Raw genomic sequence first — 27,182 nt, 5'->3', positions numbered from 1 at the left:
AAGACATTTATTACAGAAACATCTAAATGGCTTTTGGTTTTTCATAACATCTTTAATATATGGAGTAGAACTAATGCCAGAAAGCAGATATTTTCTACTTAGAGGGAAAAGTAAGGCTAACAGAATTTTAATGGTTTGACATAAAATACTGTAATGTATGGCTTTTTCCTCAATAAAGGCATACCACTTAAACGAAGAAGTAAAACAGTGTTCCATTTATTCCTGCAGGATAATGTTCATTTCTCTGACTGAAAACCCATTTACCTGATGCAGGTAATTAGACTTACACATTTCATCTGGAAATCTGTGAATGTCAAAATGCTTGTGAAGCTTTATCTTTTGAATCTGTAGATGCACCATAATCCCTTAGAGATGAAGAGCTTTCCTCCTGCAAGAACTCTTCCAGTGTTATAAATGAAGAGCTGACTTAATGTGATGATTCCATCCCTAATGGAAATCAGTTTCTTTAGATCTGGATGTTGTTGCATAGCACATTCCACCATTTTAAATTACTAGTTATGTTAGCTAGTGTCAATGAATGTTGCAGTCCAGCAACATTGTGCCAGACCACATATTTCCCATTCCTGTTCTCCTGATAGATTATAGAGGCACAATTCCAATGGATGATTTATGTATGCATTACCATCATGTGATTCTGCCTAGAATAAATCTGTTAAGATCTGTTTAAAATGTAGCTGCTTTGTGATAAGTCCAATTCAGTTGTGTTTAACAGTTCTAGTTAACAAGTCCAAAAATAGCTTTTCTGAGACCCTGAAAGTGACCAATCAGGCAATCAGTCATTGCCTAATTGTAAAAGTGGTATTTTCTGACTAGAAAAAGGTGTTGGGAAGATCAGAATTGAATTTAGAGGACCCACCCCTAGTTTTCTGAGGGATGTGATTTGTGGTTTTTCATATAAATGACTTGGGGTTGGGAGGGGAATGGGGTCTGGAGGCCACACTTGCCCACTCCAAATTTAAGAATATTGTAGGGCATACCTTTTGAGCAAATATGCAAGTAAAACTAGTTTCGTTTATTGGGGATTTGCAGTGACACATTGTCCATGAAAGATGACAAGTAGGTAGTCACCAGTTACTGGCATTTTTAAATTCTGGATTCTTTAACAATATTTTGGCACTACATTTGTATTCTTAGACAAATAAAATTAAGTAAGCAGGATCCTCTACAGGATCATCTACCTCACAGTTTGGCAGTGGCCTAAACAATAATTCCCTGATTCATCAAGCAGAAAGAAGAGCAAATGCCAGTCAATATAAATACAACTGGTGCATCGAGTGTTTTCAAGTGCTAGGCAGGCTGCTCTGCATGGCTGGCATCCAGCCTGTGGTGGTCTCATTTTTGCACACCTAGAAATGCTGACACCAAAACAAAGAGGGCTAAAATAACCAGACTGATTGTCTTAAGGAGGGGGATCTGTCTTGCTGGAGAAGAAGCCATTAGATTCTACTTGATTTTCTTACCATAGAATCGAGAGTAAAATTATGAAATGGAGAGGCAAGATAATTTTTGAACATCCATTATGTAATGTGACTCATTCTAAACTGTAGATAAAATTCCATTGATGAGATGAAAGAGGTCGTGGCAAAATAGAACATCATCAGGACTTCGTGCAGTTCATCACAAGACTGGTCTCTGAATCAGATCAAAGCTCAGATAACATCATAGGATGGCATGGTTGCTATGATGCATAGATGGGTCCAAATGTGACTATTGAGAGGTGTTCCTTTTGTTTCTGAGTTCACTGTTGTATTTTGCATGGCACATCATGAGTGTTTCAGTTGAAACTGTGTGTAACATTGAGGTAAAATAGAGACTAGGGGAATATCTAGTATGTTGGGAACATTTATCATTTTTTCCCTGTTTCTATTCATGCCCCACTTTTTCTTTTCTATTCTCATCATCGTGATCTAACTAGAATCCTGCATTATTTGCAGAAACACTGCCATATTCTGTCCAGGATTGTGACGGCAGAAGTAAATAATCTGGACGAAAGCAAGATGTTGGCAGAGAATTTGATGGGAGAACTTGGGTTGTTTTTTTTACAAGCTATGTAGGTCTTTAACATACAGTTATTGTGACTGAAAGCAGGGGGATTGTGAAAGAGTTTGGAGGAGCAGGTTGTCTTTGAGTTATCTCTGTTGTTCTTATGCCACTATAAACAACTGACAATGTTATATATCCAGTTTATGAAAGCACCTCCTAATTAGCTATTAAATTATAAGGTTATTTATAAATAGTATGATTGGACAGAATTACGTACGATGAACAAATCTGTAGCATAGACTTCCATGGATTGAAGGCTAATTCTTGAGATATACAAAGTTTTATCCTTGGTCGATGTATCTGAACTAAACAAAAATGTTAGGTCCAACTGGAATAGACCACTGGATCAATGGGGCTTATTTAATTTGATTTATTAAAGTCCTATTGATTCAAAAAATCTATTTAGCTGGGAATAATAATTGGATTTAGCCCTTTTTATCTCTTTCTACATAGCCCTCCACATGGTGGACTGCATCTTCAGTAATTCCTAGCTAGCATAACCAACAGTAAAAGCTAATAGGAAGCAGTTCAGCATCATGTTTCCCATTCCCGATTTATATTCATACATGAATGTGGAGCTGAATGCTAATGAAATGCAAAAAGTGCATTCCATGACAATTACATGAAAAGCTTAAGATAAGCAAAGCATCTATTCAACGCAATCAAAGCAGCGGTTGATGATAATATAATCCTAGTTTTGCTATGTTAATTAACACCTGTAGTGAGACAGAGAAAATGTTGTCTCTATTCAGACATAAATGAATATAATCAAATATGTTGTTTAGCTGTAGTTCATTGACAATCTCTCTAAGAAATGTCTTTTTAGAAGAATGGCAATTTTCTGGTCAATGATAAGAGTATCCTGGGATATTGAAATGATATCTGTCTGGTTTCCGAATGGTTCCATTTCTGATTTGCCATTAAGATCCCTGTATTATTCTCCACACAAACTGCTCGGTTTGTTTTGTGTAAAAGCAGAATGACACCCTATATCATGAAAAAAGAAAATGAGCCCATAGCAGTGTGGGTGGTACCATAAGTCCTATAATGGTCCATTTACCTGAATGGTTATTGTGGCAAGGATACTCAGTTGGCATCAGAGGTCAAAAGGCGTAAAGTCCATTAAGAGAAAATTCAATTTCCTGCAACTAACGTGACTTCCCTCCACGGGCTGGATTTCCTCTGTGTGCTTCAAGCTGAGCTGTGTTAACCATTCTGTGACCAAGCATGTGGTGTGAAAGACAGAGGTCTTTCCACTTGAGGGAAAATCACTTCTAAATCTGGGCTGTGTATGGTATAGTTTGACCTTGAATTTATTGCAGTGTGTGGCCCTTAAATAGTTAATTAGGACGTGTCCTCACTGGCCCTTTTTGGTGCAGTCTGGTATGGTCTAAATAGGGTCAATTGAGCTCAGGTGGGAGGAGGGAGATGCCATTTAGTGTGATCCTCATGTCCAAATGGCATAAAGAGAGAGAGGCAAGCTACACATGGCAGTGCAAGAGAGGAGAAAAGACAGTCAGTCAAAAGCAGAAAGATACCTGTCAGCCCTTTGCACTCCTTTTTGGCTACACTGAATTTGGAGAGTGGGACACAGGAAGGGGAGGCAGAGAGCAAGGAGCAGAACTTGCAGAGGAGGGGTGTGTGCAATCTCCCACCACCCACCCATCTTTCCAGTGGAGAGCAAAGAAAGGAATTACACCTTTTTGTACTTTGTACCACACACACACACAATAATAAGTGATAGGGACTGTTTCAAGGGAGCAAAGCAGATTAAAAAGGAAAGGGTGTATGTGCTTCTGCACAAGAGACCTCCTCAACAGGATCTCAGTGTATGTGTAAAAAGAAAACAGACTTTTAACACTCTGCCGCGGAAACATACACAATTCTCTGTTCGTACTTTGCCTTCCAGCCGCACTTGCCTTTTCTGCGCCTCTATTGCACTCAACAAACTCCCATTAAAAAAGAGAGGAAAAAATGAACCAACATGTCTTTTGTTGTTGTTGTTGCTTTTTTTTTTTTTTTTTTGCTTTCTTAAGTGTTCAGTTTGCTGATATCCTGAAGCAACTCATTTATTTAACATTGCATGATATAGGAAATTCAAACTAAAAAGAGTCTTGGCAGCTTTGACAACTGCAAAACTCAATTTTAGTTAATTACAGCACCACATGCACTGGGAACCAACTCGACTAAAGCACAGCAACCAACACCAAAAAACTAGAAGCCCCTGACAGGGATTCAAAAAGATGTGGGTTCAAGTGCCCTGGGGGTAAATAGGAGCACATTTGTCCACTTGTTATATGGATGACAGAAAAAAAGTAGACCAATTTGTCACAGCAATGCACTAAACTGGGGGACAAATGCTTGTCTAGGCATGCTCTGTATTTAAGAACACTGTCTGTTAATTAGGTGGTACCAAATGTGCATCTAGTACAAAGCTTGGAAACATTACTTTTTGGACTATAGGTCTCTGAATTGAAATAAATCTTTTCTGACACTACCAATGGTTATAATCCTGTTCATGTAAGTTACACAGTGTGACATCAACTAGGATGATTTTTCTGAACATAAAAAATTCCTTCTTTTGTCCCAAGGCACCCTTGGGTCTGATGGGTACTGTAATCCCTTTTATTATCAGAAACCTGTGAGGTCATGGGATGTGTGAAAGATGTCTTTAATTACAAAAATTACCACTGCCAGGATGACTTTACTGGCAGATGCAATGATCTGTAGTGGAAGACTTCCTCCTGCTCATTGGCCTTCATGGATTCCTAACTATGAAAGGGATTACATGGGATCTATTGGTGCCTTGGAACTGTGGTACGAAGTGTTTAATTTTGTCCTGGTTTATGATAACATCAGCTATAGTCAGTTTAACTTGCACTAACAGGAGGTCAGTCTGTATGTTTCATATCTTCCACTGCACATACTTTCTTCAGGGGGCAAACATTGAGTCACAGTCCCACCTAGAGTGGTCGCAATGACCAGATAAGCTGGGTATAAATAGAATAAATGAATAAATAAATCCCACTAACTCAACTGGGCTTGCCAGAATTATAGCCCAGTACTGTCTCCTAGGATAACACCTGCTCCTGCAGTGAACAGTAATGGAAAGGAAGGAAAAATAAACAGAAGAAACAGTAATACATTGCTGATGTTCAAGTCACAGTTTGTGAATCAGTATTTGAAGAGATTTGACATTCGTTCTAGATATTAAATTTATATGGTTCCAAATATTTTCTTTTTACATGGCTTTGGATATAATTAATTTATGAAACCAAGCAAAGAATTAATGCATTCCTCCATCTAATATTTCATGCTTCTGTTCTGGTACTAGGTGACATTTCACATACAGAATGGCAAATATAAAACCTTCTGATCTAAATTATGCTTTCATGGGAAAGTAGGGGGAAGAACATTGAAAAAGAGTTAGATCTTGTGTGGCCTTGGACTGTATCTGAGTTTGCTGTGCATTTCTTATTTTCCTTGAAGTTTGGTTTCTTTTTCTCCCTTTCGCAATCACTCTTTGGTTTCTTTTTCTTCCTTTCTCAATCACTCTCTCTCTGGTGACACATAATTATTTTGGATTGCTAAAACAAAAGCAAGTTGTGCAAATCTTAGAAGGATCTCTTCAAATTGCGGATCTTTAAAATGGCAAATGAGATTCACTATAAGTGATTCTAAAGTAATGTGCAGTAGAGCAAAATGATCTTAATGTCACATATGCACTGATGAGATCTGAGCTACCAAGCAAGAAAAAGATTTTGGAGGTGTAATGGAGAGCTGGATGAGGTATTAAACCTACTCCTCTTCATCCCTTCATTTAAAAAGGTTAACAAGTGCTACCAAAAACCCAAAATGTAATTAAAGAAACACCTGGACATAATCTATATTGCATACTTTTTATACTTTAGGGACTTTGGAAGTGGTATAGTGTTCCAAGTTTATCAACAAGAAAGCAAAGGGTGGAGAACAGAAGAAACAAAGACCCTAATGTTCTAAAACTGGAGCTATAAACTTTTCAGTCAAAACACATACAAGTATGGAAACAACCACTGCATATACATATAAACACACATAATTCTAATTAAGAGAATTCAAGAACACAGTAAATTAGGCTCAGGTCTAGGCAGTGTGTTACCACTACTATATACTGGAGTACCAGTGCTGTCCCTTTTCTGAATGTTGCAAGAAGTGGTTTCAAAGGAATATACAGACTTGTGACCTTACAGAGAGTTCTGCCACAGTGATTGGAATGTGCAGGAGACAAGTGTATGGGCTTCACTGTGGGGTAAAAACTATAATTTTCCTTCTCTGTTGTTGTCATCTCTAGGTACACCTGCATCTTTCATTCAAGGTATTGCTACTTTCACACTTATTTAACAAAAAGAACACTTGTATGGCACACAGACTTATTTTCTCTACATTTTGTCGGAATTATTCTGCTATAATGCCATGCTTATTCTTATGGCTATTCATGGAATTCAGACATATGCGGAAAAAAGCTACTGAATCGGGGTTATCTAAGCCAACACGGCTTGACCATGGATAAAATCAAACAGCCCTGGAAGCCACACAAATCACTCTGGTAAACTTGGGAGTTGTAAAATTTTTAGGTTTTAAAGGATGTGATGCTATGAAAAGTGAAGGAAAGAAAAGTCTCTGTGCTGTACAAGTGTTCTTTTTGTTAAATAAGTATTTTGGCCCAACTGCATGTTGGGATGGTTTCATCATCTGTTTGTTTTTAAGGTCAAAAGATATGCTATGGTGATTCAACACATCCCTGCTACATGATAGCCTACTTCCAAGACCTGTCCAGAAGGGTGGGTTTCCAGGAGGCTCGCCAAGGCTGTGAAATGGAGGGTGGAGGACTCCTGAGTCTTGAAAGTGAAGGAGAGCAGAAGCTGATAGAAAGTATGTTGCAGAACCTCACAAAATCGGGCCCTGGCATTTCTGATGGGGATTTCTGGATTGGGCTGTGGAGAAGTGGTGAAGGACAAACTACATCAAGTGCCTGCCCAGACCTTTACAAATGGACAGATGGAAGCAGTTCACTCTACAGGTAAATATTGGTGAGACATCATTTTATTACATGTATTTCAGTATGGCAACTGCTGAAAACAGAGGTCCAAAGTGACGCAAGACCAGTCATGGTGACAGTCTATGGTCCCATATCTTAAGGAGTTCAAAATCCCTGAAAGAAAATCTAGCACTCAAAGATTGTGCAAGGTACTTCTAGTGAGTCCTACAAACCCTTTTTTCCATCCAAATCCTAAATCTGTCATAAAAATGAGCATTGTTTTGATGTCAAAAAACCAATGGATATGGGAACTCAATGTCATTTATGTGGGATTCAGAAATTATCCCAGAACAATGGAACATTGAAATGTTTTTTAATGAATTAAATCATGTTAATGGTTTTTGTGGTGTGAGTTAGCCCTAACTAAGCAGCTATGCCAAATTTCCCTGTGGCTGGGGCTACCTTGCAGGTCTTTCTCAGAAACCTTTTGGCAGGATGTCATGTGATTGCTTTGCTTATTCAGAACATTTGTGTTCAGCCTTCTATATTCTTCTACAGCAGCACAAATACATAAAGATAGTAAGGTGGACACTAGAAGTACCTTTTCAAGGAGGGCATTTCAAAGCTGGGCATCACAATTGAGGAGGGCATTATTGTTATGATCAACAAGCTTAGAGTTAATGTCCTGGTGGAAAATATTAAGATCTCGCATAGTTGCTGGAGTATTCAGAACCTGTTACCAAAGAATCCTTGTTTAGAGCTGTGAGGCTTTAATTGAATAAAGAGGACCCAGTCTCTTAATATGGAACTTTCTTTAAGATATGAATGTTGTGGAAAAGCTTAGTTATGCTAATTAACATTGTAGGAGCTGCATTTTCCATTGAATCAGTTTTGGTGGCAGTTTACTGTACAATGTATTGCTACCAAAGAATCCCTGTCCAGAAATGGCTATAGCTAGTAAGCCAGTCAACACTGGTGAAAGATACTCCACCACAGAAGGCACTTATTTTTCCATTGGTAATGTAGATTCTGGGACCCAAAATTATCACCTTTCTCACTCAGGAAGAGTACAGACCCATGTAAAACCAGTTAAGAACGCCTCCCTAAACCTGAAAATGTCCTACTCATAGTGCCTCTGCCTTATAAGGATTCATTTTCAGTTTATTCAGTTTTATACAGCCCATTACTGTTTGAAATCAGTAGAACATAAAAGGCTGACAAGATGCATTCAAGTTACCTAACATCATTTCCTCGTGTTTCTACATTATAACAGAAACTGGTATACAGATGAACCTTCCTGTGGGAGTGAAGCTTGTGTTGTGATGTATCATCAACCATCAGCAAATCCTGGTTTGGGAGGGCCTTATCTTTACCAGTGGAATGATGACAGATGCAACATGAAGCACAATTTTATCTGCAAGTATGGTCCAGGTAGGGAATGCTGAAACCTGGTTTGCCGTGTGATGCAGTTTAACAGTTTGTTTGACCCTTGCATCAAAACCAAGGGGAAATTACTCTGTAAGACACTAATAATCATTCCTTGCTTTTACATATTGTGAATGAAATGCAGTTAATGGCCAAAATCCTCTAGTGCTGGCAGGAGGGAAAAGGTTAAGTTGTGAGGGCAAATTAACACTAAAAAGTCTCCCATTAGGATGCCGCATTGCATGCCAATGTTGTGCAACCAGGAACCCAAATAAAGACTGATCAATTAAGTAGCACTTTGCCACTGCAAATTACTTAAATTCCCTTCTGCCAGAGTAATAATACAAGAGGATTTGGGCTGTTGTGTTTTGCTGATTGAACTAGGAAGAGGTCAGTTCCTCTTCCATTCTACAGCTCCTCACACATGATCAATTGCACTCTAATGTTTTCCATCTCTGTGTGAGTCTTAATTGATTATATTACTATCATGATAACTGTTTTAGCACTCAAGTCACAAAATGATCTAATCACCTGGATTGTCCAGAGATAACTTCTGTAGAGATGGTTGTATACTTTCTTACCAGTAGGCCAGGCATTGTGTTGTTTGAACACAATGATGACCAAATGAGATTGACCATGGTACCCATCAATATGTTTTACAATGTGTATTGTTTGCCAGATTTTGTTTTACTTGAATGAATAATATGAGAATGAAATGAGAAGCTCTTCATTTTTAATAACATAAACTCTCTCTCTCTGACTGTTTGCTTGCTTGCTCACTTCTTACTCATTTGTGAATCATCCATACTTTGAACTCCTTGGACTGATGCTGGGATAAAAAGTATAACAGTAGTGCCTTCCTATGTGTGTGTGATTAGAAGTACCATTGAGTTTAGTGGGTACTCCCAGATTAGTAGAAAGATAGCCACTCTAGTTAAGTAATATTTAAGATACATGATATCTTGTCTTCTTAAGTATGACATGGGATATAATGTAACATTTACAGTTTAGTTTAACATATCTAAAAAGTTGCATATTAAATCAGAATATTGCTTATATTTCTTTTACCTATGTTCATATGTGGAAATGAATGTAAACTAATTTGGTCTATTGATCTAACAGAAGACATCCTAGAAAAAGAATTGGGAGACAGAGCAGATGCACATCATGGTAAGAAACATTTGGATTGAGTTGCAGTGGTAAAGCAATATATTCTGATTAACCATATACAATATCAAAATAGTTCTGTGGATAGAAAAAAACAGACTACCATTGGAACAACTGAACAATGAATCCTCCAGAAGGTAATATTTGCAAAGTGTGTCTTAATAAGTATATAGACAGCTTTCAAAGCATTTCTGTCAACCAAACTTTATGGTAAAATCTTATAGACAAATTTATTATGCACACATATTAAATTAAAAACAACAACAACCTTGCTTATTTGTAAAAATATTGTAGTCTTGTTAAAATACAGTTATGTGAACAGATGCCCAATTCACAAAATAGATTTCAGTTTGACAAAATATGTAATTGCTTTCTCAGATGTCCAAGCAACAGTGCCAACAAAGAAGCCTCACGACACAAGCAAACCGGAAGATCGTTTTCCAGTGGTTGTTACTGAAACTGGTGGTAAATGATCATATGATTATTATATTAAGCCTGAAACACAAAGCATGCAGGCATGTAATCACCATTTATTCCTAATATGACTAAACTGGCTGGAATCCTAGAAAGTAAAAAGAAAATAAGCACTAGAATAAAATTTTATGATGATATTGCTTCTAGGAAAAAGAAATTACTTAGATTTTTAAGGAAAACTGTTGAAATAGATACTGGCTTAAATCCTGTGGCTTTGTGTAGTAAATTGCATTAGAGTACGCCTGTTGGATTAGCAGGGATTTTTAAAATCAACTCTTCTGAAATTCCATTGATTTAATAGTCTTACTCTTTTGACTTACTATGCTAAAATACTGTAAGTCACAGTTAGAGTGGGCCTTTTGAATCAATAGAATTAACTCAACAAATCTGCACTGATTCAATGGGCCTATTCTACTGTGACTTACTGTGCTAAGCAACAGGATTTCATAGTGTGTGAAGTGCAAGACCTGTGTAGAAATACTTCTGCTAGTTTGTTATAGTTTGGGACTACTGATGTTTGCAGTATTAACTGATGTTGGGGCCCCACTTGTATACACAATACTACAAACAAACACTCTCATCAGATTAGTTACAATTGCACGGTTCTTTAAGACACGTACACAGTATATATATCGGCTAAAAATCTGAACATCCAGTTAAACTGAGATTTGTTTAAGATGATGTGAATCAGTGGAATTGTGATGGCCCAGAAATTGCATTTTTTTTTTGCACAAAAACACTTCTGCATATTTTTCCCCCTTCATGGATTGCTGCCTTGTCGTGGTGAAGGGGCTTGAATAATTCAGAGAAGCTACGGGCTATGCCGTGCAGGGATACCCAAGACGGACAGGTCATAGTGGAGAGTTCTGACTAAACACGATCCACCTAGAGCAGGAACTGGCAAGCCACTCCAGTATCTCTGCCAAGAAAACTCAATGGACAGAAACAAAAGGCTAAAAGATATGACGCTGGAAGATGAGCCCCGCAGGTCGAAAGGTGTCCAGTATGCTACTGAGGAAGAGCGGAGGACAAGTACATGTAGCTCTAGAGCTAATGAAGTGGTTGGGCCAAAGCCGAAAGGATGCTCAGCTGCGGACATGTGTGGAAGTGAAAGGACAGTCCAATGCTGCAATGAAAAATACTGCATAGGGACCTGGAATGTATGATCTATGAACCTTGGTAAGCTGGATGCGGTCAAACAGGAGATGGCAAGAATAAACATCGACATCCTGGGCATCAGTGAACTAAAATGGATGGGAATCGGTGAATTCAATTCAGATGATTACCATATCTACTATTGTGAGCAAGAATCCCGTAGAAGAAATGGAGTAGCCCGCATTGTCAACAAAAGAGTGAGAAAAGCTGTACTGGGATACAATCTCAAAAATGATGGAATGATTTCAATACGCATCCAAGGCAGATCTTTCAACACCACAGTACAGTGGAACGTCTACTTATGAACTTAATGCGTCCCAGATGATGTTCGTTAGTTGAAATATTCGTAAGTAGAAGCTCCATTTCCCATAGGAATGCATTGAAAACCAATTAATCCATTTCAGCAGAAGAAAAAAATCCCCCCCAAAAAACACTGCAAGCCCCTGGGGCTGCAAAAAATGAAACAAATCGAAAAATAAACAGAAATATAACCCCACTAGCCCAATCCCACCCTGCAAAAGACCAAAAAAAGTTTTAAAAAGGCAAAAAGCAGGACCTTACATCCATCACTGCGACCGCTGCTGCCAGGAGGCCTCCAGGGCTCCAGTTGCCACTGCCGGGCCAGGGCTTCTTCACCGCCATACACCGGGCCTATCAGGGGAAGCCCTGGTAGAATAGGGCTTCCCCTGGTAGGCCTGGTCTACCCCAGGGAAGCCTACGTTGGTGGTGCGGAAATCCTGGCCGGTAGCGGATGGTAGTGGAGAAAGGTGGCACTTGCGGTGAGCCCTGGGAAAGCCTCCCATGGTGGTGGAGAAGCTGTGCAGCAGGGGAGAAAGGCGGCGCTTGCGGCAAACCCCGGGAAAGCCTGCAGCGGTGCTGGAAGCCCAGGAGGCTGAGCCCAGCCGGGATGGTCCAGCACCTCGCCTCCCGGCAGCAGTAGCAGCAGTGGTGGAAGCCCCGGAGGCTGAGCCTCCCTTTTCCTAACCATTGGGGTGAAAGAGCTACAAAGAAGCAGTCTCTTCGCTACCAATGGTTAGAACATTTAAATTTTCCACCCTTTTCCCCTGCCTTTTTTTGTTCATATGTTGAAGCTGTGCTCACAGGTAGAAGCAAAATTTTGTGAACGGAGCTGTTCATAAGTTGGATTGTTCATAGGTAGGGACGTTTGTAAGTAGAGGTTCCACTGTAATCCAAGTTTATGCACCAACCACCAATGCTGAAGAGGCTGAAATTGACCAATTCTATGAAGATTTACAACACCTTCTAGAACTGACATGAAAGAAAGATGTTCTTCTCATTATAGGGGATTGGAATGCTAAAGTAGGGAGTCTAGAGATGAAAGGAACAATAGGTAAGTTTGGCCTTGGAGTTCAGAATGAAGCAGGGCAAAGGCTAATAGAGTTTTGTCAAGAGAACAAGCTGGTCATCAGAAAGACTTTTCCAACAACACAAAAGGTGACTCTACATGGACATCACCAGATGTGCAATACTGAAATCAAATTGATTATATTCTCTGCAGCCAAAGATGGAGAAGCTCTATACAGTCAGCAAAAACAAGACCTGGAGCTGATTGTGGTTCTGATCATCAGGGTCTTATAGCAAAACTCAAGCTTAAACTGAAGAAAGTAGGAAAAACCACTGGGCTAGTCAGGTATAATCTAAACCAAATCCCTTATAAATATTTATTTATTTATTTATTGAATTTATATCCCACCCATCTAGTCAATAGACTACTTACACAGTGGAAGTGAAGAAAAGATTTAAGGAACTAGATTTGGTGGACAGAGTGCCTCAAGAACTATGGATGAAAGCTCATAACATTGTACAGGAGGCAGCAACAAAAACCAGCCCAAAGTAAAGGAAATGCAAGAGAGCAAAGTGGCTGTCCGACGAGGCCTTAGAAATAGCAGAGAAGAGAAGGGAAACAAAATGCAAGGGAGATAGGGAAAGTTACACAAAATTGAATGCAAACTTCCAAAGAATAGCAAGTAGATACAAGAGGGCCTTCTTAAATTAACAGTACAAAGAAATAGAGAAAAAGAATAAAAAGGGAAAAACCAGAGATCTGTTCAAGAAAATTGGAGATATTAAAGGAAGATTTTGTGCAAAGATGGACATGATAAAGGACAAAAATGGGAAGGACCTCACAGAAGCAGAAGATATCAAGGTGGCAAGAATACACAGAAGAATTATACCAGAAAGATCTTTTTTTTTTTTAAAACACATTTTAGTAGTTTTTCAATATATCTACATTGGTTTGTGCTTGTCAAACATCGTGTTACATTCTTCGCTTACAATTATTTGTTTTTTACATCTCAGTGTCTTCCCGGTTGTCCCCCCAAATTTGAAACATCTTTCAAACATTCAAACCATTCAAGTACATATTTTAGTATATAATATGACTACTATCATAATATTACTCTCATACTGTACAATATTCTCAAGGTCTTCTAATAACATTCTTATTGAAAGTGGTTCCAGATCCATGACCCAGCTTTATAACTAGTTTGTATACCAGAAAGATCTGGATGTCCCGGAGAACCCAGATAGTGTGACTGCTGACCTTGAGCCAGACATCCTGGAGACTGAAGTCAAGTGGTCCTTAGAAAGCATGGCTAACAACAAGGCCATTGGAGGTGATGGCATTCCAGTAGAACTATTTAAAATCTTAAAAGATGACACTCAATATGCCAGCAAGTTTGGAAAACTCAGCAGTGGCCTGAGGATTGGAAAAGATCAGTCTACATCCCAATCCCAAAGCAGGGCAGTGCCAAAGAATGTTCCAGCTACTGTATAATTGCACTCATTTCACATGCTCAAAACCTTCCAAGGTAGGCTTCAGTGGTATGTGGACTGAGAACTCCCAGAAGTACAAGCTGGATTTTGAAGGGGCAGAGGAATTATAGACCAAATTGCTAGCATACGCTAGATTATGGAGAAAATCAGAGAGATCCAGAAAAACATCTACTACAGCTTCATTGACTACGCAAAAGCCTTTGACTGTGTGGACCACAACCAACAATGGCAAGTTCTTAAAGAAATGGGAGTGCCTGACCACCTTCTCTATCTCCTGAGTAATCTATATATGGGACAGGATGCAACAGTTAGAACTGGATATGGAACAACTGATTGGTTCAAAATTGTGGAAAGGAGTACAACATGGCTGTACGTTGTCTCCCTGCTTATTTAACTTGTATGCATAATACATCATGCAAAAGGCAGGACTGGATGAATCCCAAGCAGGAATTAAGATTGCCAGAAGAAATATCAACAACCTCCAATATGCAGATGATACCACTCTGATGGCAGAAAGTGAGAAGGAATTAAAGAACCTCTTAATGAGAGTTAAAGAGGAGAGCACCAAAAATGGTGTGAAGCTCAACATAAAAAACAAAAACAAAAACAAAAGCTAAGATCATGGCCAAAGGTCCCATCACCTCCTGGCAAATGTTGTTAGGCATCCTTCAGTCTCGAGAGACTATGGTAATTTGCTCTGTATGGAGGACTTGGAACAGCATCTAGTGTGGCTGAGAAGGCCAGTTCAAGAGTGGCAATCCCTTTCCGTCTTGTTTCAATGCTGTATGCGATGCTGGAGTGTCCTCTCCAGAGCACGATGCCTGGGTAAAATAATATGGAGGATAGGCTGTTTCCCAAGCAACATATCCCCCCTCTCCATGTCACTGAAATAGTCCAATGGAAAGGCAAGAACTAATACAATTGGTTCCAGCGATGTCGCAGGAGTTGGCAGAACGACATGAACTACTTCCAGGACTCTGGCTCCAGATTTTGCCTCAAGGTTAACTCCTGAAGCCTTTTCCATGAGTGGATATAACCACAAGGCAGTGGAGGTTTGAAATCGGAGTTTTCATTCTCCTAGATGGGCTGTCTTCCAAGGCTGATGAGCCCCACCTACCCGACCTGCTCCCTAAGAGTGTGGAAGTATGATCCAACCCCTAAATCTTTCCTGACCCCCAGGTGCATGCAGTGCTATTTGCCTTTCCCATTTACCAGATTAGAGTAAAAAATAGAATCAGAGGATTTCATTTAATGCTTCTGCTTCCACTCGTTTAAAGCCAAACCCCTGCTCCGTTACACTATGTGGTCTAGGACAGCAAAGGTCTCCCTAGAAAAATATAACCCCCCCCCCCCCAAAAATGTGCTCCCAAGAGAGCTCACCTTCTGCCTCAGCTTCCTCCTCAGGAAAAATAGAAAGGCGAAATAGAAGGAGAAGATATGGAGGCAGTGACAGATTTTACCTTATTGGGCTCCATGATCACTGCAGATGGTGACAGCAGCCACAAAATTAAAATATGGCTGCTTCTTGGGAGGAAACCAATGACAAACTTAGACAGCATTTTAAAAAACAGAGACATCACCTTGCCGACAGAGGTCTGCATAGTCAAAGCTATGGTTTTTCCAGTAGTGATGTATGGAAGTGAGAGCTGGACCACAAAGAAGACTGACCACTGAAGAATTGATGCATTTGAATTGTGGTGCTGGAGGAGACTCCTGAGAGTCCCCTGGACTACAAGGAGAAGAAACCTTTCCATTCTGAAGGAAATTAACCCTGAGTGCTCACTGGAAGGACAGATCCTGAAGCTGAGGCTCCAATACTTTGGCCATCTCATGAGAAGAGAAGACTCCCTGGAAAAGCCCCTGATGTTGGGAAAGTGTGAAGGCAAGAGGAGAAGGGGACAACAGAGGACGAGATGGTTGGACAGTGTCATTGAAGCTACCAACATGAATTTGATGAAATTCCGGGAGGCAGTGGAAGACAGGAGGGCCTAGCGTGTTCTGGTCCATGGGGTCACGAAGAGTCGGACATGACTTAACAACTAAACAACAAATTTTTTTATAAAGAAGTTCCAAAATGGATGAATATTCTTTTACTCTTGTAAACCAGTAGGGAGAAAAATTCTGAAAAGTTTTGTTCTTACTTGCAAGACTGAAATAATTTGTACCTTGGTTCCCCTGATTGCAGCTTAAAAATCAGTGCAAACTGAGCCTTTAAGATCATATAGATCAATTATAATTTTGCTTTGATTATAGCCTTCCTGATTTCACATGTCAGATTCAGACCAAAGAGGGCCATTATATGTGTTTGTGTTTAGCGAGTACAACTTGAACATATTTGCAGGTACCATTTTAATGAGATGAAAATGGAAGTCGTAGAATTTTAGTGAAGAGAAATTTACAAAATTCTTTTCCTTATTATAGGTTTGATTCCTAATCTAATTTATGTTGTTATACCAACTATACCATTGCTGCTATTGATATTAGTGGCTTTTGGGACTTGCTGTTTCCAGATGCTGCATAAAAGGTAAATATTGTACTTGGGTAGGCATGGAATCATGCATTTTATTCATACTCATATTCATTTCGTATGCTATGCATGGCCATTCACATTTGAACATCGAGTCAACATTTACACTACAGTGGTATGTGTTGCAATAACAACAACAAAAGGACATTTACTAATGTGCCAGCACATTATATATAGTGAAGTTCATGTTCAGCAATATGAGCATATTTACTGGATTAGACCCTTCAGACCTGCGTAAATCAGTGTTAGTCATGTGCTACTATGAAGTTCCTGCTACTATTAGGAAAAAAAAATGACAGATTTTATTTGGCACAAATTTTTGTGGACTGCATTCCACTTTATCATATGCCTGATAAAATCTGTTAATTTTTCAAGTGCCACAATATTCTGTCATTTCACTTGCTAGAATTGTAGCTTTTTATCGTAATATAAAAGGTAATCTAATTTTTTTAAAAAAGAAAGATGTTAGGAAGAGGGAAATATATTAATAAAGATCCTAACCTTCTCTATCCTGCCGTTGCACATGTCTAATTTTTCTTTTCAAATGTTTGCTTAATAATTTAATGATAAATTGTATTCAGAGACTTCTCAAGTTTTGAAGGGTTTTTTTTCCCCAACTATCAAAACGAGCATTGACACAGCTCTGTTTCTTGAGATAGGTTCTGTTGACCACAGACATAGAAACCTTATTTCCTCTTGCACTCTCCTCTTCACTTTTCCCTTATGCAGAAGGTAGGAATAATTATGGGGTTGTTGCCATGCAGGAGGAAAATAAATTGAATTAAATGTGACTCCATTTTCAGTTCCACTTTCTACAGACTTCTCCATATGTGCCAGCTGGGGGTGGACTGAGTATTACCAATTAAGCAACAGGATCTCAGCTAGTATTTCATATTACATTTATTTATTACTAGAGATAGGCACAAACTGCCGGTTTAGCAGTTCAGCATGATTTGTTTCCTGGCTGAACAGCTGATACATGGTTCAGTGCCTTGCCCCCTCCTGTGGGTAACCACTCACAGGCAGCACCCTGCCCCACCTCCTCTGGGCACTGACTCTGACTGGATGCTTACTGGAGGGGACAGGATGCTGAACCACACATCAGCTGGGAAATGAACTGTGCCACACTGCAGTTCATGCCCATCTCTATTTATTACTATTTACATGATACATTTTGGGACGTGGTGGCGCTGCGGGCTAAACCGCAGAAGCCTGTGCTGCAGGGTCAGAAGACCAAGCAGTCGTAAGATCGAATCCACGTGATGGAGTGAGCGCCCGTCACTTGTTCCAACTCCCGCCAACCTAGCAGTTCGAAAGCATGCAAATGCAAGTAGATTAATAGGGACCACCTCGGTGGGAAGGTAACAGCGTTCCGTGTCTAAGTCGCACTGGCCATGTGACCATGGAAGATTGTCTTCGGACAAAACGCTGGCTCTGTGGCTTGGAAACGGGGATGAGCACCGCCCCCTAGAGTCGAACACAACTGGACAAAAATTGTCAAGGGGAACCTTTACCTTTACCTTTACATGATACATTTATATCCCATCTTTCCTTCAGAGCTCAAGGCCCTGTATATAGCTCTTCTCTTCTCCCCACTTAATCCTCATAAAACTGAGAGGTACCTAGGTCGGCATGGAAAGTTATGACAGGCCTAAGATTCCCAGTGAGTTTCGTAACTGAGTAGCAATTTGTTAGTAAATTTCTAATGTTGTAGTCTCAATACCAACTACTTCACCACACTAATTGTGCAACCCCATTCACATTTGAATGTCAGCATTTACATTATGCAGTGCTACACAAAAGAAAAACACATTGAATGATGTACCTGCAGAGTCAAAGATACAAAGTGACATTCATATTCAGTAATTAGCTTGCTTATTGGAGTGTGTGTTGCTTACTGATTTCCTTGCCCAGATCATAATCGGAGGAGCCTGTAGTGTAGAGCTGAACAAAAAGCACTAGTGTGTTCCAGTGGTTCTTAACCTTGGGTTACTCAGGTGTTTTTGGACTGCAACTCCCAGAAGCCTTCACCACTAGGTGTGCTGGCTGGGATTTCTGGGAATTTCAGTTCAAAAACCCCTAGGTAACCCAAGGTTAAGAACCACTGGTGTATTTGATGAAAAGTTACAGGGAAAGGACGTGCCAGGAGGCTGCCACTTCAGTAGGGGCCACATGTTGTACATCACACCTGGTTCTATTCCAAAGAAGTAGTTCCCATGCCAAATTGTTCTTGCCTGACCTATAGGAAGCAGAAACCCGGGGGGGGGGGAAGAACTGACAGCCCAGGGAAAGCATCAGAACCATACATTTCAGCATACCATAACTAAAGCTACAAAGCCAAGCATTTCTCCTGTGCTTTTGACAGCAGCTCATTCATGCTTAGCGGCTTTCCCTTTCCTTTCTTCTAGGGAAGCAAGGAGAAACTGCTTCAATGACTCATCTCCATTATCATCTGAATGCCTTGCAGAACATTTAGATTCTAACTTGGTATATTTCTCAGTTTTTAAGATTATATTTTGAAGGTTAGAGTTACACTTCTCGACAACTTCTCCCAATTACTGGTGTTTTCCCCAGAATTTCCCAGCCTGATATCAGTCGGTTTATTTTATTTCAAATGCTTGAAGTTATGATGATCTAAAATATACTCAGAATATTTAGTTCAAATAATGCACCTACATGGTTTTGTGTGGCACATCTTCTTTCCTCATTTGTTTAGATGTTTAGATTAAGCTGTTCTTTGACACCTAACTGCAGAGCTTGGGAAAGTATATATTTTGGATGATAAGCTCCCGAATTCTCTATTGGGCATCAGCAGTGGCTATGATGGTTGGGGGATTCTAGGAATTATAAATTAAAAAGTAACTTTTCCAAGCTCTGCCCAGTGGTTACCATTTTGCCCCATGCAAACTGGATGGGTAACAAATATATGGAAAGGACACTTCAGTGTGGCCATGTTATGCTGCAAATGAATCACAGTACCTTGGGTTCAAATGATGAGTAAGATCATATTATGACTGAATACATGTAATGAAGATCAGTTGTCAGGTAAGTTAAATACAGTCTGTAGAAAAATAAAACTGATAACATTTCCACTTTCATCAGATTTGTCTGTTGAAGGCTTAACCAACTGGCACAGGCATAGAAACATGCACATGCTATTTAGTGTTGTAGAATGGATGTTCCAGCTGCAACCATTGTTCAGAGTACTTTTCCATTACTACTAACTGTGGTCAGTTTTTCCCACTCTTAGTTTAGAAATGCCAGCTCTAATATCCTAGCCTATGTTAAACCATTTACTATATCTGTATCTATGCTATTGGTTGTTGAGAGTAGGCACATATATAGAGGATGATATAGATGGGCCATAAGCCCTAGAAAACTCAACTTAACATACTTCCTTTTAAGTGTGGCTTTCAGGAAATACATCCTGTTAAGTCTGGATTAGCTTTCAGTTACATTTAATATGTTCCATCAAGTTGAAACTGATTTATAGCAACCCTAATTGGGCTTTCAAGGTAAGCAAGATATTTAAAGAATGGCTTTACCAGTTCCACCCTCAGTAAGTTTCTGTCTTACTTGGTGGGGATTCAAACCCAAGTCTCCTGAATCCTAGTCCATCACTCTATCCACTACAACATACTGGGTATCAGTTACTACATGCTGTTAAACAAACAAACACACAAACAAACAAGGCTAGTTCAAGCAACATCATAACAATCTAAAATAGTTTTATAGTGGTTTCCTGTGTACCATCATCCATACTTGTTTGCATTATGAATTGAATGTATTTATTGATTTGTTATTTTCATTCGTATAGTACCTTTCTCTCAATTAAGGGACCCAAGGCAGCTCAAATGTATGAAAGGAATAGATGTGCTATTAACAAATACGCATATATGTAGTTATGTTTTTAATTTTCCAGTAAAGGAAGAACAAAAACCAGTCCGGACCAGTCTACACTGTGGATTTCTAAGCACCCAAGGAAAGACAGTAGCATGGAGGTATAGAAATGTGACTGAAAAGAATGCAGAAATGACACATTTCCGTTCAGGATCTATTATACGGTCATATCAGATATTAGCTTGGAATGGCTTGAAATTGCAGTGGATCAGCAAAATGAACTGGAAGCTCCCCCTTGAGGCAATTGCTCAGATCATTTTTTTATATGCAAGGTTTGGTTTCTAATTCAGTAGTAAGAAATAGCACTCTAAAAGACAAAAAAAAAAGAATGCATTTATTTTGCTAAGGAAATGACTCACTACTGATAGTAATGAGATGGACAGAATATTTGAATTGTGTATGGAAAATGTCTACTGTACATGTTAGTTCTAGAACAATCATTTTTAATTTAATTTTTTATTTCTCATACATTGTACCATTCCTCATTAATGGATGTACTATAAATTCAGTTATATGTAAATTTACAGTGTAACAAAATAATTTATCTTTGCATAAACATTTGATAAAATACTGGCTTGAGGATTATTTATTTGCTATCAGAAGTGGTTTTATTCATATTCTAACTATGATCCACATTAGTAAAGACATTGGACAATGCTGTGCTATTCTTCAGCTACAAAAAGCTTCAAAGATACAGATACAGGAAAAACAAATGGATGCACTTTAATGAGTACCCTTTGCTAGCAAGTGAATATATTTTGATAATATGTTTGCCCAGGGTCTGTATGAGTCATTCTGCCCATGGCAAATTAATTCATCCTTCATTCAGTTCAGTGAAAATAAACAAGGGAAAATAGAAAGAAAGAAGTCTAATTAGTGATTGGATAACACCCCCCCCGTATTTTATGTATGATGTTGACCTTATGTGACCAATTGAATTGTCTTCACTTCAGTTCTGCCATCACACAGGTTATAGTATCAAAGGGACAAGCATTGGCACAAAGGGACAGCTAGTCTTCTTGTTTGTACGTTGCTGTTCTTCATATGCCAGAAGAGAGAAATCACTCGCAGTGCAGCCCATCTGTTATGTGTTTGATCCTTATGAAATTGTGAGCAGGTGTATGGAGTATAAAGTGGGATGAGATACATGACACAATAGAGGACTAAATATACATTCCCATTATTGCTCAGATCATGTTAGCATTCAAGACATAACTGAGCCATTCTTTTGTTTCTGAGAAATCAGACTTACAAAGGAAGTGGGTTGTAATTCATGAAAACATATACTGAGATAAAACTGTTCATTTTAAAGATGACACAAAACCTTTTGTTCTTGTTTTGGTTTTCATGTAACTACAAAACAAAAGAAATTAATATGAGAATAACTGGAGTGAGAAAAGCTGCTCCTGTGACATTTGCACACTACCAATGTAAGTGATGGGTTCAGCCCTCAGAAGAAGAGGCTAGAAGCTCCTTATGCCAATATCCCCCTGCCAACAAGCTACTTTAGTGATTCCATTGCACCAATCAATGCTAGTGAATCCTTGTAGTAAAAAGCGAAGGAAGGAATATTGGAGCTTTACAATGTAAACTTCATAAATGGATGACTGAGCTGTGGACTCTGCTCAGCGTGCCTGGCTCAGGGCTATGCTGTAGCAGAAGCAACTTCTCTTTGTGTTATAGCAACTTCAGGATTTTACTTTCTAGTAACATACTGTATATCCACCCACATGTATGCATCATCTGAAGTTTCAACAGTGAATGATTCGCAAGTGGGTGTGTGAGCTGCCTCCACTGAAAAGCACTGCATTTGTGATGTGAGAAAATAGGAAGGCACTGCCCAAGAAGGTTCATGAAGAGAAGGGTTGTAAATGCCTGTGTGTGAAGTTTGTGAGAAACAAAGGCCAAGTAAAGTCTTGAAAGTGGAAATTTTAGGGTCATTGCTTTCCTAGACAGAAGGGAGTAAGCTGGGCCTCAGACTTCTATATTTTATTTGTTTAAAAAAAGGTTTTGAGGGGTTTTTTTTGGCCAAAATTGCACAAGCATTGTAGACATTAATGCATAAGATAGTTAAAAACTTTGCAGAGTGATTAATTTGGCCTGAATACAGTGTTAGCAAAGAAAAACATTAGAATAAAGGGTAGCCATGTGGTCCAAACAAAATAAAATATGAATGCAAAAATAGGTAATACTTTTATAGACCACTAAGAAAATCATCATACAGTACACAAGCTTTAATGGATTTTTTAAAAACACTTCATCAGGTGTGTAGCAGTATGAAAAATTTTAAGTCCAAAAGTTCATGGCAAAATGGATTTTGCTAGGAAAGTTACTCTTAGATGTAAAGTTCAAAAGTTCTTGGCAACATGGAATTTGCCAGGCAAGTCTCTCTTAGAAGTAAGCCAGGAAGTATATGGTTGCTGTGAATTGAGTGCAACAACCCAGTTCTCTAAACAAAGAAGCACAGTGTGCTAGTGGAATGCTGTTGATTTCTCATGTAACCAGCAGCCATTTCTAGTTGTGCTACCTAGACATACCATTGGTTGTCCAAATGGGTTTGCAACCAGTTGCATTACCAGTTCTACCTCCACTAATAATGGAGAATTGCATGGAAGTCCCCCTTTGTACATACATAGTTGAGGTTGCCTCAAAACAGAATATCATTTGCATTCCCAGAATGCTACCATTGTCTAATAGCTTACATTAGCAATGTGTTCTACAATTCTGTGTTAATACCTCTATCTACTGTAGTTAGATAAAGGCAGTATTATTCATCAGAATTCATGTGAGTGTTCTTTCAGAGATATATTGGGCTCAGTGGCCTGTTGGACTAGTGTGTACGGTGGACTAACATGATACCTACAATACAGTAAGTTGTTTTGCCCATCACTCACTGGTATAGGAATTACTCTATCCCCAGCTGTCCCGCACAGCCTGTTGACCTGTGAACTCAAAAGGATCAGAAGAAAGCTCATTCCTTCACAGTAGACATTTGTCTTCACACGGGAGAGTATTGTTGTTTTCACTTTAAAATATAAAACTTCATCTGGATTTTTTAATATTAAAGTTTCTGTCTTCTGGGTAGAAGAATAAATTATATATCACTCATGGTGAAGTAGTTCTCTCTTCAGACATACTGGCTGAAATCCTGTTGTTTAGTATAGTATGGTGCAGTAACATAGGTCCTTTGAATCAGTGGGAATTTTGTAAGTCTGTTCTTCAAAAGGTTAAATTGATTCAAATGAGCTTATTTTCGTTGAAACTTATTTTACTCCAGTAAGTTAGAACTAGAGTAGGCCTAAGTGAAGTGATGTAACTTATATTTTTGGGGGGAGGACCACACAGCCTTTTTCTGATTTTCTTCTGACTTATAAAGGAGTTGATTCACCAAATCCCCACTAATTCAATGGGCCTATGCTAAGTAATTGGATTTCAGCCTTTGTCTTTTTATTGCACTATTTCTAATAGTGAGTTGGCCAAGCTGATGATGTTTTGTTTTTATTTAATTTATATTTCATATACATGAAAACTATCACTCCAAAAAGGTAAGCACTTGTAATCAGAAAAAATACAGACAAGGATTAAAAATCTAAGGAATATAATTTGTGGGTTTAAATAATTATTATATTGATGCATACCAGAAGATACAAATTGAAAGTCTACTACCCATATGGTTATCCCAGCATAAAAATCATGATGCCTATCTCTCCACCAGTTCTGTCTAAATGAATCATTTTTATACTATTTCTATAGTTAACATCATTTGTGGCTTGTCTGTTGTCGATCTCATTCCTATCAAACAATCCTGTATTATTGTTTCTATTATAGCACCAGCAAAAAAAGAGAGATCTAAATATTTTTCTATAGTTATTTTGCTAGAAAAGCATAAAGTTTAATAACAACTAGTCTAATCTAATCTATAGAGCAAATGATGCAGCCAGAACAATATCACTTTTATCCTGCCTACTTAGCATTCGTAGTTTAAATAGAGAATTTATTCTCATAATCATTGACTATAATAATGAGAATAAAGACACAACTGTTCTCATTTGTTTAAAACTTCTGTAGCAAAGGAATATCCACTAACTTTTATTCTACCAGATGGCTGCAATGGAGATCAGTGGGGACTACTTGGCACTTCTTGTTACTAGACCTTCTAATCTGTTTGCAACTTCAAATCATTCATAAATACATTACTTCACATCATTATCTTATGGATCTTTGTTTATACTCTCAAAAGCTTGTCTCACAGAACTAGCCAAAACATCCTTACTTAGAGACACAAAGCTAAAAGAACAGCTGCTTTTTGTTTATAATTTGCACTAACTAAGAGCAGAGTTACTCTATGAAAATGAATTGGTAGGTGGATCAGGGTTTTTCAAATTGGGTTAAAGTCACAGAACAGTCACGTGATCATACTCTCCATTTGGATTAGTGACAGAAATAGAAAATTTTCCTACCAATATGAAGGTGTATGTGGATTTATTTAAAGAAGAAAAAGTGATTAGACTGAAAGATTGGTTGTATAAAATGAGATCGATAGACCAAATGAAACAAATATTTCAAAACAAGACTATTTCATGGTTGAACTATGTACAGCTAGAAAGATGGACTAAAGAATGGGCAAATAAATAAATATCATAAAGGTAGAGACCATACAAAATTTGAGCAATTTCTATTCTCATATGAAGACATTCAGATGACTGACTCAGTAAAAGGTAGAGTGAGTAAAATTTATTCACTTCTTAATTTAGAGGAAGAAGAAAGTGAGAAAGAGGGATTGAAAATGGTGTGGGAACAAGATATTGGGAAAAGAATAAATGAAGAAGAATAGAGGAAGATATGGAAAATGAGGGTTTCAAGATTTATGTCAGTAAGATTAAAGGAAAATTTTTTTAAACTTAGTTTAAGATGGTATTTAACACCAGTAAAATTAAACAAAATTAACACCAGTCATCCGAATGTCTGTTGGAAATGTGAGAAAGAAGTTGGTACATACTTTCATATGTGGTGGGAATGTGAAAAGGTATAAAGATTTTGGAAACAAATTTTCAAAGAATTAAGTTATATGTGTGGAAAAGATATAGAATGTAAGGCTGAGATTGCTGTGTTATCAATATATGAGAGTGTGGAATATGACAAAATGACTAAAGAATTGATAACTAATCTAATAACAGCAGCTAGATTGATTATTGCTAGGCAATGGAAATTAAAGACTGAATTACAAATTGAAGAATGGTATAAAGAAATATGGAATATAGGACAGTCACATGATGTTTGGATCATTAAATGCATCTCCTTAGGAAAACTTTTAACCTAATTTTGAACTGTGCTGTATATATTAATTAAGAGGGATACAGTACATGGGCTTTAAAAATCATTGCAACTGAAGCTTTGTCCTCTGCCTGCCTCCCCTCATACTGGTCATTCACTCTTGCTGCTATAGTAAGAGAGAAGGAGGGGAAGGGTCTGCTTGCAAAACTGCTTGTTCCTTTAGAAAGCTTGGCTGCTTCTGACCCTTTAAGAATGTTGTTCCCTAGGAGGCAGAGAACTTAAGTCCTGTTTGTACCCACAGAAAATACTGAGCAAAAACACACAGAACAATGCAAAAACACAGATCCAAAGCATGGGTCTTTAAGATATTAATATTGAATCTGCCTTAAGCCACTGTAAAATCATAAGTCCTATTTGATGCATGCATCTTCTCCAGTACCTCTAATTAGAATCACAGTTAGAGGAATGTATTACTAATTGCCAATCCACATTTTGCATCAGCTCTACTACTCTTGGACTAGAAATTGTCTCAGCAAAAAATGCTTGGTGAAAAGTACAGTGTTTGGAGTACAATGGTTTGAGCTCAGCTCTAACTTGTGAAGATGCTTATATATGTTTCTGCCATGTTATTGTTTCAATAAATATGGAGAAGCTATTTAAGTACGATGCAATGTATGGCTCTCCAGCTGTTGCTGAACTGCAATGGCCATCAGGTCTAGTCATCATAGCCATGGCTGAGGAATGATGGGACTTGTAGTTTAATAAAATCAGGAGGGCTTTTTAAATGCCAACTGCTCACACACCAGCTTTATTCCTGGCCGTCTGACTTAGTGAAGGTGTTCAGCAGTCAGGTCCTTCTCCTTTCCCATATGTTCTTTGACTTTTTCTGTTAGGGCAGCAGCCAGAGCAGATGAGTTGCAACTGTATGTCTAACTGTCATCCATCAGAACTCCAGTAAGTGCCTTAGATTCTTCTTGAACTCACCTGCTGCTTCATTTTGAATTATTTGTTTATCTGATTCCATCAGGAGGTACAGTGTGGATGCCACATGTGTATCCTTGCTCTTGATTTCCCACAGTTTTGAAGGGAGTGGTGGGAGGTAATGCAGTTAATGAATTATTCTTTTTATCCAGTCAACAAATTTTGAAACATTCACATATACACCAGGGCGATGTGGCAGTGCACACTGATAACCAAAGGACGTCACACCAGCCAATATCCACCTTTCCTTATCTTGACACATCAGGGGTCCACCAGAATCACCCTGGAATGAGAAATAAAAATTAAAACATTCTTACATATAATCTTTTTATAGGAAACAAAACTATTTGCAAAGCCAAAATGAGATCAGTTATGGCCTTAAGCATTTGGTGTGATGCCTGT

General features: G+C 38.5%; 2 protein-coding genes across 7 annotated transcripts in view; one reads left to right on the top strand and one right to left on the bottom strand.

Moving 5' to 3' along the window:
- CHODL (chondrolectin) overlaps positions 1-21,093 on the top strand; it is a 39,985-nt gene extending 18,892 nt beyond the window's left edge. For 2 of the 6 annotated variants that reach the window (XM_078388957.1, XM_078388953.1), the window contains exons 2-8: positions 6,811-7,123; positions 8,355-8,512; positions 9,629-9,676; positions 10,052-10,138; positions 16,520-16,622; positions 19,034-19,147; positions 20,548-21,093. In XM_078388957.1, the coding sequence (XP_078245083.1) occupies positions 6,852-7,123; positions 8,355-8,512; positions 9,629-9,676; positions 10,052-10,138; positions 16,520-16,622; positions 19,034-19,145 (780 nt within the window). In that variant the 5' untranslated portion in view covers positions 6,811-6,851 and the 3' untranslated portion in view covers positions 19,146-19,147; positions 20,548-21,093. The remainder of the gene's footprint in view (positions 1-6,810; positions 7,124-8,354; positions 8,513-9,628; positions 9,677-10,051; positions 10,139-16,519; positions 16,623-19,033; positions 19,148-20,547) is intronic. The other 4 variants (XM_078388954.1, XM_078388956.1, XM_020785419.3 and 1 more) reach the window with 4 other exon arrangements.
- TMPRSS15 (transmembrane serine protease 15) overlaps positions 20,748-27,182 on the bottom strand; it is a 70,554-nt gene continuing 64,119 nt past the window's right edge. The window contains exon 26 of the mRNA XM_078390275.1: positions 20,748-27,063. Coding sequence (XP_078246401.1) covers positions 26,908-27,063 — 156 coding nt within the window. The 3' untranslated portion in view covers positions 20,748-26,907. The remainder of the gene's footprint in view (positions 27,064-27,182) is intronic.

The sequence above is a fragment of the Pogona vitticeps genome, chromosome 3, assembly GCF_051106095.1.
Source record: "Pogona vitticeps strain Pit_001003342236 chromosome 3, PviZW2.1, whole genome shotgun sequence".
NCBI classification, from domain to species: domain Eukaryota; kingdom Metazoa; phylum Chordata; class Lepidosauria; order Squamata; family Agamidae; genus Pogona; species Pogona vitticeps.
The sequence above is the reverse complement of the archived record's forward strand: the minus strand, read 5'-3'. Positions and strand labels throughout refer to the sequence as shown.